The sequence below is a fragment of the Crassostrea angulata genome, chromosome 7 (assembly GCF_025612915.1).
Source record: "Crassostrea angulata isolate pt1a10 chromosome 7, ASM2561291v2, whole genome shotgun sequence".
NCBI lineage: Eukaryota > Metazoa > Mollusca > Bivalvia > Ostreida > Ostreidae > Magallana > Magallana angulata.
In genome coordinates, this window is record NC_069117.1 from 55,633,347 (window position 1) to 55,645,785 (window position 12,439).

At 34.5% G+C, this 12,439-nt stretch overlaps 1 protein-coding gene across 2 annotated transcripts; it reads right to left on the minus strand.

The window, feature by feature from the left end:
- Positions 1–8,792: 8,792 nt before the first annotated feature.
- On the minus strand, positions 8,793–12,177 carry LOC128155996 (hemicentin-2-like). Of its 2 annotated transcripts, XR_008239666.1 has the most exons (5): positions 12,019–12,177; positions 11,481–11,897; positions 11,029–11,379; positions 9,428–10,737; positions 8,794–9,212 (listed from the first exon to the last, which is right to left on the minus strand). XR_008239666.1 is itself a non-coding variant. In XM_052817946.1 (4 exons), exons 1-4 carry the CDS (start codon positions 12,092–12,094, stop codon positions 10,394–10,396), a joined length of 1,188 nt encoding a protein of 395 aa, XP_052673906.1. In that variant the 5' UTR covers positions 12,095–12,177; the 3' UTR covers positions 8,793–10,393. The 2 variants fall into 2 exon arrangements, 1 of the variants encoding a protein (XP_052673906.1); XM_052817946.1 differs by having other exon boundaries at positions 8,793–10,737.
- Between the last annotated feature and the right edge of the window lie 262 nt (positions 12,178–12,439).

Genomic DNA, 12,439 nt, shown 5'->3' on the forward strand with positions numbered 1-12,439 from the left:
GCATTGTGCTTACTCCCCTATCTGCTCCAAGATTCCATCTGATTATCTCAAACGGTTTTCAATACTTGTATTTTTGTGATTTTATCCGCTTTCTGGACCTAATACTTTGATTTTGTACAAAGTTGCTTTTTGAACACGATAATATATTGTAGATTTTCCTTAAAAATGACATTTTTTATTGTCTTTGACAAAATAACATGGTATGTTTATTATTCTGTTCAATTAATAACTTCAAAATTTATTAACTATATTTGTCACGTCATTTTTATCTGAAACAATCAATGCCGTAAAAATGTACACATAAATAATCACGAATTATGATTTTTTTAAATAGTGATTTAAAATGTCAGATTAAATCCTCTTTTGTTCTCTTTTAAAATGTAAGTTTTCTAATCCATTTGCACCAAGATATATGATTTATTACTGGTTTTTCTTTGGTCGCAACTGAATGTGCTTTTAGCAATTCTTACTTGAAATCACCAATTATAAAGTATTTTCCATATTTTCATAGTTACTCTTTCTAACATAATTGATATAATCGCGAGAAAAATGTAAAAATGAGCATTTCTATTTACATAGATAATTAAGTAACATTATTTTAAAAACCTAATTATTTGATTATAAAATCCGATGCCCTTATGTAAACGTAGAAGTTGATTGTCCCAAACGAGAGGCACATTTTCTTGAAAAGGCCATTGACACAAATTAAGTACTTCTCAGTAACATTTCCAGTATCGCAGTTAAAAAAGAAGGATTTAGTAGGGTAGTTTTTCTATCGGAGTAGCGATGGCCATATATTCAGATTCTGTTTATAAGCAAATAGAAGAAAATGTTTTAAATATCTCCCTGACACACATATTCCGTCACCTATCGTAACACCTCAGGTGTACCATAAGGTCATCTGCACCATCTGCATCATGTCTTAAAGTCGTTTTTACAACGGTTTCATCCTACGACATAAAAAAAATGATAACCAACAAGTACGATATCGTTGATATGAACAGATTGTTCGAAATTCAAGGTGACGTGGAAAAGAAAATAATTCTTATTTGAAATAGCACCACACTTTATATCTAATCTCTGATAACCTTGCTTTGGTTATCAGATCAATATCCTTTGAGGTTTCCTTGTGTTAAGATTTTATTTCAGTTGCAGGCTTATTCACAATACAGGCGTGGATTTCGACTAAACATTCAGGCACGTAGCGTCGTTTTTGAAGTGTGTGTGTGTGTGTGTGGGGGGGGGGGGGGGGGGGGGGCAGACTCATCCAAAAAATCTTGTCAAGCAAAAACAAAAAGCAAAAAAAGGGGGGGGGGAGGTTACTTTCCAAAATCCAAAATTCCATAAAATCCTTATCCGTGGAGGGGGAGGTATACTTTCCACTACAATTTCACTGTTTATTTCTGCACAAAAAAGTGCCCCCCTGCCCCTCCCCCCTCCCATCCCCCGATGCTACGCGTCTGACATTTGTTATAAATTTGTGGTGATTTAGGTACATATTCAATGATCCATTATTCGCAAGGATATTCGGGCAAAATACTAGTAATAAATCAGATCAGGTAGTTGATGGAGTAATTTTAAAGTTGTTACAAACAGAACAACAACAATGGTTTTTGTGTTCTGAAGAATTGGTAAAGTCTTATTTAGGAAAGCTCTGTTATGAAATTAGTTCTTGTAAACACAAGTACATAAGCTACAATGCGGTACAAGTGCAATATTTTGAAGCATATAGTTAAAGATCAAAATCATCTAAACATGCAAAGAACTAAACATTGATTAACTACTAAAGCAATTTCATTAGCACAAACATATTCGCTAGCCAAGGGCTTTTGGTCCACTTCACTCCCCGCTAATGGGGCCCGTTGTGGTCCCATCCTACCTTTGGGGTCATTATCTTCACAACTTTGAATCTACACTACCTGAGGATGCTTAACACGAGTTTCAGCTTTTCTTTCCAAATGGTTCTTGAGAAGATTTGAGAAAATTGCTCAAATCTTTAAAATAATTCCTTATTATCTCCCCCTTGAAAAGGGCGTGACCTAAGGTAGACTAAGTTTTTGAGCAGATGTTGAAAATGTGAAAAGTTTATGGGCAGACAATAGACAGACAGAAGGACAGACAGACGATAAACAGACTAAATGTGATAAGAAAAGCTAACTTGATCTTTCAGCTCAGGTGAGCTAACAATATGTACTGTCTTTGAAATGACAGGTGAAACTGAGTCGTTACCGGGGTGAATCACTCTTGCATTTGCAACATTACGGAGATCCTATGGAGTTGTAGCCCCGCCCAAAGAACGAGGTGAGGGCTACATTATTGCAGCTAGTCTTTACTGGTCTGATAGTGCTTATCAACAAGGACAAACGAGACTTGCTAATTACAACAAAAGGGAACATCATTTCACTACAAAAAGAGAAAATCACATTCCTTTATGAGCGACTTAGAGGACATAGTTGACAGGATATCAATCAGGGAGAATGAAAAGCCCGTTCTGCCTTGAAATCTGTGTAACATACGTTATTATTATAAATTATTTGATAATAAACAAATAACATCTGTCTTTAAAGCAACCTTCAAGCATTTTAATTGCCTTTGCCAATAAATAGGTTATTGATATACTCAAATGAGATCAACAATCGTTCTTCTTATACCCCTTTTATTATGTGCCAATGCTTAACCGCCCTTTGAATCAAAACCTGGCAAATATTGATCCCTAAACATATATGTACACGTTTCTTAAAGTAAGTATCTTCCGAACAAAGCCCCTAAAAGAACAACAAGATTATGATCGCACGACAGTGTTCTCATGAACAAAGACACACTAAAACTATTGCATCATTAATGTGCTCCATTCTCTCACAGGTGCACAAAATTGGACCTCCGTAAGCCGTTTTAATGCCCAAGTGACGTCATTCTTCAATGTGATATCCTGTCGCTCTGCATCGCTTTATTTTTTTTTGTATATGTTATTCAATGTACAACGACCATATTGTATGTCGTATAGATCTTTGTGTGGATTTGAAGGGGTACTTCTCTGTTAAATTTTTGTATATTGTACGATTTATTGACTTCAACATGAAGATGATTGAGATAAGAATGTTACTATAAGATCTAAGTTAAATATGATTTTGTAATTATAAATGTGTTTCTTACGAATTCCATATGGCATTTAATTAGAAATTATTAAAAAAATATTATAGAAAATATGGGAAAAAATCATTATTTCCTTTTTAAAGGATATTTCTTTTTCTGTGATTATTGTTTTTGCTTTAATTGATACGTTATATTTTTACTAAAAAAACATTATTTGTAAATAAAAATGAGGTTTGTTTGTGATCATTTCACTTCAAAATTTGATTGATCTGTTATCATTTGGCTTAAATGAGTCTCTGTTCTTAAAAATATGGTAAATGTTGGCAATTAATGAAACAAAACCACTATCGAAAATACCTTTAACATCTGTTCACTTATTATGCGTCAGATAATCATTATAGCACAGTGTTTTTACATACTCATTTTGTATTTCAACATAATGGTGTTTATATAAGGAATAATTCTTTGAAGGGCTTAATGATAAATTTGATCACGCCCAGACCGAAATTACCACCTCCTAATTCAAAGAATGATTTCTTATTACTTATATTTATATAATTTTAGGCCATCGTACGATTAAATATTTCAATATAAATAAGCAAACCCCGCTGCCGCCTCAATTTGGCATCATTTGTATTATGAGTTTTATAGTAAAAAATCGATACGTAGTGTTATCACAGGCAAAGACACTGGATAATGTAAATATAGTTAATTAATAGCAAGTACATTATAAAAATAGTGCCTGCTTGGGAGGGTAACAGTTGAAATTGACACCCCGAGGAAACTATTGTCAACCGACGCGATGCGGAGGTTGACAATGGTTTTCGAGGGGTGTCAATTTCAACTGTTATCCTCCCAAACAGGCACTATTTATTTTATTATACTGAATGTCTTAATTTTGGAGATTTTTTACTGCGTTTATATAGAAATGACGTGAATTCCACGGCGAACCGTACGCGCATAATTTACGCGCATGTAACAATTCGTTGTCTTACCCGTTGCTAATTGTGTTGCTAACGCTGAGGGTAATAGAACGTATTATCAACTGCGTCTAATTAAACCATTCAGATTTCAGTATTTAACATGAAAGTATAATAATGTAAAATATCTTTTTATATCTACCTTATCTTACCAGTATAATAATACTGAAACAAAATTATATTAATACTAATCAATCAATGTTAATTCAATGGAGACCTTGTATCATGGAAAAGAAAACAAAGATAGGAACGTCAACATTAAATTTATTTTGAAAATGGTAAGGTTTCTAAAAGTTAACAAAGACTGAATGAATATCTGCAATACATAATAAAAACATAAAATTGTGGTTCCAAGGTTTGACGATTTTTAAAATAAAATAAATATATTTAATTCATCACCTTAGTCTGACCAAAGATATTTTTGCCGCATTTTTTCTTGAATTAATCGAAAGTTATAAATAACTCTTGTTTAAGACGATGTTCATTCAATAATATAAAAAAAATCCCAAGAGTTCCCCTTTTGACACGCCCCCTCTAGCTTGTCGGGTATCAATACAAGGCTAAAAATAACAAGTTTACAGGGATTTCCCATTGCCAGGTAGATGAAGACGCCCGGATAATAACGTTGAAAATTGCGCGGTGTCCCGAGTACTTCCGAATGGAGAAAAGATGTCAAATGAATATTCACTTTTATAAATCTCTGTAGGAAATCTGTTTTCGTTCCTGTGAATTTTTACGAGGGAAAAATGATAATGTGTTAATGAAGTTATCTTGGAAATTTTCCCTTTCATCGATTTTAATTGCACTTCTTTCACAGGTTTGTGTATTATTATTTAAAAATCGTCCAAATGTGCAGCATAAATATCTTGGGACAGACTATACATAGAGACTTTGCATTTTATCGTATGCCTCGACCGTATGCATCCTTAAAACTGTCATTTTTACCAAACAAAAGAAAATTAATTTACATTAATATTAATGAAACAACAGTATATTTTTGCATTTCGGTTTCTGCACACGCTGATGAACATATCAATACGATATAATCATCATGATATAAAGGAAAATGAACCTAAATGGACAATCAATTGATGTTCAACAAGTCTTGGTGACATCACAATAATTTACAAATGCGTGTGTTCGTGGTTTCAAGTAACGTTAAATTTCTTATATTTATATTTTCAAGTGTTTTAGCCTATGATAGCACTAAGTATCGATTTTGTACTATACTATATAACCAATAACTTCAAATGACGCCAAATTGAGGCGCCAGCGGGGTTTGCTTATTTTTATTTCAATACTTAATCGTACGGTGGCTTAAAAGTTTCTATAAATAAGTAATAAGGAATCATACTTTAAATATTAGACGTTGATAATTTCGGTCGGGGCGTGATCAAATCTATCATAAAGCCCTTCGGGTTTTATTGGATTTGATCACGCCCCGGCCGAAATTATCACGTCATAATACTCTAATGCTTTATTTTGCATCCATGTACGAATAATATATGAGGAATCCTTATTCCTCATATATTATTCGTACATGGATGCAAAATAAAAAAAAAAAAGGTCTATAATATAAAAGGCTTATCAGATATAAAACACTTTAAGAAAAACCGCATACACTGAAGTTAACCATTGCATTCATTGTTGTCGACTAACAATATCAGAGACGTTCAAGATCTTGTTCTCCGTCTAGAATATGGGTATTTGTAGCTAAAGGACAAAATATATTGTAAACAAAATTGTTTTATCAAGAAACAGTTTATCTTTTTTATGCAAACCAGATTTTTATTCTCTACAAGAAAATAGGGAATGTTTTATCACAAATACAATTAACATGAATATCGATCGCCAGAACCTAAGTAAAAATAGAGTACCATTTTAGTAATTAATTTACTTTTATTGTTTAACAAAAACTTATCTGAAAAAGGCAGATAGAATGAATTTCATTTATGTATCGAGATCGTAGGGAAAGGTAATCAAACAAGAGGCCAATTGGTCTTAACGGTCACCCGAGTAGCATATAACCCATACAAAAACTTGTCGAGGAGTCTCATATATGTATTTAATTAATAAGGTTTCATTCTGGAGTAGAAAAATTATAAATTTGTAATGACGACCACCTCCCTGCCTGAAATTTTTCGAAAAGAACTGTGAAACCTATAATTTTGTCACCTATACATCCATTTTGGCCTTGCCCTAGAGTCAAAACCCATACTCTAGGGGACATGAAAATTAACATTTCAGTGGAGGACTCCCTGGTAAACATACAGATGTGTGAGAATAGAGAAGAGAAACTTTAAACATTATATGCATTAATACTATATTGCCTCCCCCCCCCCTCATGTCCTGAACCCCTGGCCCAAGGGCTCTTAATTTCACAATTTAGGTAGAAGAGCTAGTGGAAATCATAACCATGTGTTCAGTATTTTGCCCACGTATGTGGGAGTAGAGAATAAGAGTTTTTAAGATTAAAAACATTTTTACTATTTGGCCATATTGGCCCCACTGTAGAGCCTGAACCCCTAACAAAGGTGTCATGAATATCACAATTTTGGTAGAGGGCTTCATGGACATAATAACCAGGCATTTAGTTTTTAACAAATATATATGGGAGTAGAGAAGAAGATTTGAAACATATTGCCATATTGGCCCCACCCTAGAGCCTGAATCCCTGACCCAGTGGTCATGAATTTCACAATTTAGGTAGAGGACTTCATGGACATCATAATCATGCATGTAGTTTTTAATAAATATATATGGGAGTAGAGAAAAAGAATTTAAAAGATTTAATACATTTATACTAAATGGCCATATTGGCCCCGCCCTAGACCCAGAACCCCTGATCCAGGGGCCATGAATTTCACAATTTTGGTAGATGACTTCATGGACATCATAACTATGTAATCAGTTTTTTCCTCACATGTGTGGGAGTAGAGAAGAAGTTTTTTTGAAAATTTGGCTTTTTTCTGCGTATTTGGCCCCACATGTGGCGCCCCTGAGGTGATAGAGCCATGGATTTCACAATTTAGATTCCTCTTACCATAGAGATTCCTCACACAAAAAATGGTAACAATCAGCCTTGTAGTTTTTAGAAGAAGTTAAAAATGTAAAATAATTAACGCACGACGCCGGACGAAAACGGATAGCAATAGGTCACTTGAGTTTACTCAAATTTTTCAGAGATCTTCCATATTATAGTGTATAAGTATGCAGACACCCCGAGTGCATTGTATTCAAGGTGTTCTTATGATTTCGCAAAAAAAAAAAATCATGGACTTTTTGACCACAGATGTAAGGAAAGCTGTCTACACTGAATCGACGTCCATTCTTCATTGATGATCCTATTAGAGTTGTGCAGTTCTAAAAATTTGAAAACAACAAAAATTGGAAATTCGTCACTATATTTTTGGATTGTAGTTCATGTATGATACCATGACAACTGAAGCAATAAGTTTTTGCAATTGTATAAAAGAAACGCTAACCAAGATCAGCCAATACATAATATATTGCAGATTCTTCAAATTATGATCTTATTTTCGAGAGATTCAAAGATCCAGTTTTTCGTCCTCAGACTAATACTGAAAAAGAAAAATAACATTGTGAACCAAAAAGTTTCTATTTGCTTTTTTAATCGTAAGATTATACTTAAATTTCGAACAAAATGTTGGTTGCATTGCATGGAAAATAAAAAAAATAAATAAACAATATGTAATGTTCTTAAAAGTCCAGTTGAAACTTATATTATCAACAAATTTTTAGCATTTTACCTAAACTCTTTAGTTATTGGAATTAACAATATCTCTACCAAAACACCAATGACCGACATTTCAGCACTTATCTCAACGTTAACCATGTATATTTAGGAAGTATTTTAGCGTCATTTCCTGCAATACATACCATGATACATCCAGATATTCTGGGAATAATTACTTAATCGAACACAGAATTACATCTAAGGTTATCGGTATGTATGGGACAAGTTTTGAATTCCTCTTTGCTGTGGTTTATCCTAAAGCATGACAAATACAAAAGGACAAATAAGTACAAACGAATACTAGGTTTTTTTATGTTTCGAAAATCGGACAGTAGGGACAGATAACATTGTACTCTAAGATATCCAATATTTTTAACTCTTGATTTTTTGGCTTCATCGTCAGATCAATATCTACTGCAGTTTCCCAACAATAGAAATACTTTACAACTCCTGAAGGATTGTTAAATACTAGTAGTTTAATCTGTAATTTTTCACAATCGCTAGCGTTCTTGATTGATACGTTAAAAAAGCCCTGCTTTTAGTCTTGAAGAGGTGAAACAGATAGATACAATTTGGGCGAAGTTACGCATGTTGAAAAACAAGAAGCTAGAAACAAAATGCTTTCTTTGGTAATTCATTCGGGATATTACGATAGCGACATTCCCGAAAATAAATAATCCGCGTGAGCAAATTATGCAATGTTTTCTGCAATGTCGCTACCTTCATATCTCCTATAAAAGACCATTGTTTATATTTACATCTTTTTAACAAATTAATAAACTGAGTAAGCAAAATTTTCTTCTATGGAAATTGAAGTCTTATATCACCATGATAACTTCGTGCAGTCTGTAATTTATCTAAGGTTGATTATGGTGTCACCAATCGATAAACAGGGCGCATATACATTGTATTTCAGTTCTGTCAGTTTCTACAGAGCTATGAATTACAATCGATTTCCGTAAGAAAAAGAGGAAATCGTGTTTGTTTCCCTTACATGGCCATATTATTATCCTGGATGCCCCGGCTTCAGAAAAAGATTCTAAACAATGTTATTTTTGAAAATAAGATGTTTAAAAATCTACTCTTCAATTATTCTTTGGATGAAATTACCTCCCTTTTAGATCCTCTTTAGTAGAAGGGAGACTAACAAAACAAAGCTGATTATAGTCTTAATGCTTGTTGCGCATTTTTGTAGTTCGTAGATGTTGCAACGAAAATGCATTTCTATAAGTGTTTGTATGCTAATTTTTACAGATATGCTTGAGGTCAAAATCACAATTCGAACAAACTTATTTTACTTATTCTAAAATACTCGCATTGTAAAATTATGGCCAATTATAAGTATGGATGTCACAGTTCAAGGTGGTATTGTGACGTTCTTCCTATCAAAATAAAGAATAAAACCAACATTTTTATCAAGAAGCACAGCATAATGAGTTAGAACATAACTAAAAATCAGTATGTCATGAATTCGAATCCTGCTGGTGCTTTTATAATTTTTATCTTTCGAAACATATTCAAGACATAATTTTGAGTAAATATTATAAAATGTTTTTTGAAAAAGGTAACCACTGAAAGTATTCTAATTATGATATACTTTTATCTACATTGGAAAACTGAATTCTCGTAGTCTTTCTATATCCATTCCTATGTTAGACTTGCACCTCTTTCGGAGGACATCATCAGTCCGGTTTCATGACTTGAAAAAACGTAAATCTACATTTCAATTATATCAAGAAGCATTTTGAGCACCTATTAAGGCGAGTTCGAAATTTGAAATATAGGATATGATTGGTCAATGATGGAATACATTTCTCGTTTCGAGTGGACAAATTTATTGGAAACTACATCGAATAACCTGCTATAATAGCTTGAGCGAAACGGGCTAGACTGATACGGTTCATTTAAAAATGGTTCCTAGTGTACCTTAAACAATTCAACTCATTTTTAATTAAATGCAAAGTGATCTGAAATTTTACATCAATTCTGTTTTTTAAGTTTTTCTCAACTTTTAACTGTGAATAAATCATGCAAATCGAAAAAATGCATGTTACCAGACCATGTGCAGACATCGGACGAATTTTGATAAGAAAAGCCTAATAGAGCCTTCACCTCAGGTGAGTTACAGATGACAGGGCCAGTACAACGAAGGTTGCTTACTGAATAAGAAAAATACATTCAACACAATTCATAAAATGGTGTCCAAAACAATAAAGTGTGGGTTACTACTTACATTCAAAGAAGTTTAATATGCCTGCATAATAAAAGAGTTTCAGATTAAAGTTGAATGTATATTTGCATGTGTTATAAAATGTTTGAGTGTATGCATATCACACATTAACAAATAAATTAATGCAAGATACCAATAATTTTTTTTATTATTGAGAACTCTTTAACTTATATCAATAAAACACAACAACAAAAAAAGCTTTGGAGGAGGGATAACGTTGAATAGCGAGGGAAAATATTTAAGCATTATACCAAGTATGAAATGTTGAAATCAATGGTAATACGTAAGTAATATAATCATTGTAAAAGACACTAGATATAATCTTAGAATATCTTAGCATACATTGCTTTGGTTCTCTGTTTTACCTGGGTGAATAGAGAGGTCCACGTGGTTGCTGCTGCTGAAGGTTTTGCCATTGAAGCCATTGTGAGCGGTACAGGTGTATCTTCCAGAATCCTTGTGCTGTAGGTTCTCCAGACTCAGGAGGCCATTGTTGGAGATAAGAATGACGTCATCACTTTTACCATGGGGCGTGAATGTCCAGAGGAGATAGTTGATGTGATTGTCAATCAGGGGACTCGGGTAGCCATTGGCGTTACAGGACAGAATGACAAAGGAGCCCGCGGTAAACTCAGTTTTGTTTGGGGTCACCTCAATGATGGGGCTACCTACTTTGTCTGTATGGCAAACGTAATTGTTATTAGCAACATAAATGGAAATTGTTTTCTAGTGCACTGAAATCAACAAACATCTGGTGTAAAGAGAAATTGTATTAAATAGTATTGAATGACAAAGTCCTTAACACCAATTGCTTATTTGATAATCACAGAGAGTCGTTGGTGCATAAATCATATTAGCAGGTACTAAGACAATATATATAAATATGTGTGTTTTAACTGATTTTTCTACGTCTACTTTCGAATGATTTTTGAAATCATTCAGGAAAACCTTTTTAAAAAAGCTCTTACAGAGAACACGAATGGTTTTGGTGTCCTCGTGTGGGTTGTCATAGTCTTTGTCGGCTTTTACAAGGTCATTGCTGACCGAGCATCTAAACACGGATTGGTCGTCGTTCCTGGACATCGTGTAGGCTAATATTGAGCTGGTCAGGTTGTACACACAGACGTCTTCTACCATTGTAGGTGTAGTACTCAGCTCCCCTAGATGGTCCGGTACGGCTTTGTTGGGTTTGAAGCGCCACCATTTGATATTTCCTGGAGGCTTCCCTACGTTGGCTGTACAGGAAAACTGTACCTTTGTACCTTCTTCGATAACGTCCGGTAAAGGCACCGGTGCGCGATACGGTTTTTCAGCGGGAACTGAAATAAATACCAGTTATACATCATATATACCTTAAAAAACAAGTAAAACAGATGATGGAATCTCCTCCCCTGCATGAAACCCCAAAACAATTGCTTACCTGTAACCATTAGTGAAACATTTGAAGATTTAGTGTACGATCCCGATGAAGTAGAGAACCCGACCACGCATCTGTAATTCCCTTCGTCTTCACACCTTATTTCGTTCAGTCTAAACACCGCGGTAAACGTGTTCACACCACTGTTCACCACGTCGTAGAGTACAGATCGGGATTTAAAGTCAGAACCAGTTGCTGTGCTGGCAAACTGGTTGTGTTTTCCATGAGCGTCTGGAGGAGAAAACTCCGCCAATGTTTCAAAGTTCTCGCTCCCGGTCGTATTTTCTATCTGCCAGGAAATGTCCCCTGCGTGGACGTTTTCATCGGCATCTACCGTGTATGTGCACTCAAAATCTGTCGGATGAAATCCTATCCTCGCCGTGAGGGTTGACTTGGTGGTAACTGTTCCTGCTTTACAATCTGCGTAATAAATCCAACTGGTGCATTAATACCTTTGTAAGTCTGAAGACTTGCAGGGGTATATTTAATCACTACATGTGTTTAAGGACAAAAGTTAAAGTTAACTTCGAAATATACTCACAATTACGGACAAGAAGACAACAAATAAAAAGAGTGAGGATTCTCTGGCGAACGATGATTTTACCATACTCTGCCATTTTCTATTTGATTCTTATCTGAACAGACGACTAACAAGACTGTACATATAAGCCTTTTGCAGTTTGCGCAAGAGACGCTATATGCACCAAAATCCCTTAATACTGCGTAAATAGGTTAAGATTACATGTAAGTCGTGGCGTCCAAATAGCATTGTCTGCAGATAGTCTCGGTGGAATTGTCTGGCAATGTTACTATCATGTGTGCACCGACATCCAGGTCAGAACAAATTTATCAATAAAGTGGCCAGGGAGGTACTGATGTGTTGACTTTCTGGGATAACGTCATTTTAGATTTGATTGGGATTTCATCGTCAATCCTTCATTCATTGTGATGCATGAAAAAAA

Coding starts and splice junctions, on each gene's coding strand:
- LOC128155996 (XM_052817946.1), bottom strand. CDS start 12,094: ATGGCAGAGTATGGTAAAATCATCGTTCGCCAGAGAATCCTCACTCTT. Junction 11,898..12,018: donor TTGTCTTCTTGTCCGTAATT/GTGAGTATATTT, acceptor TTTATTACGCAG/ATTGTAAAGCAGGAACAGTT. Junction 11,380..11,480: donor TGTTTCACTAATGGTTACAG/GTAAGCAATTGT, acceptor TATTTATTTCAG/TTCCCGCTGAAAAACCGTAT.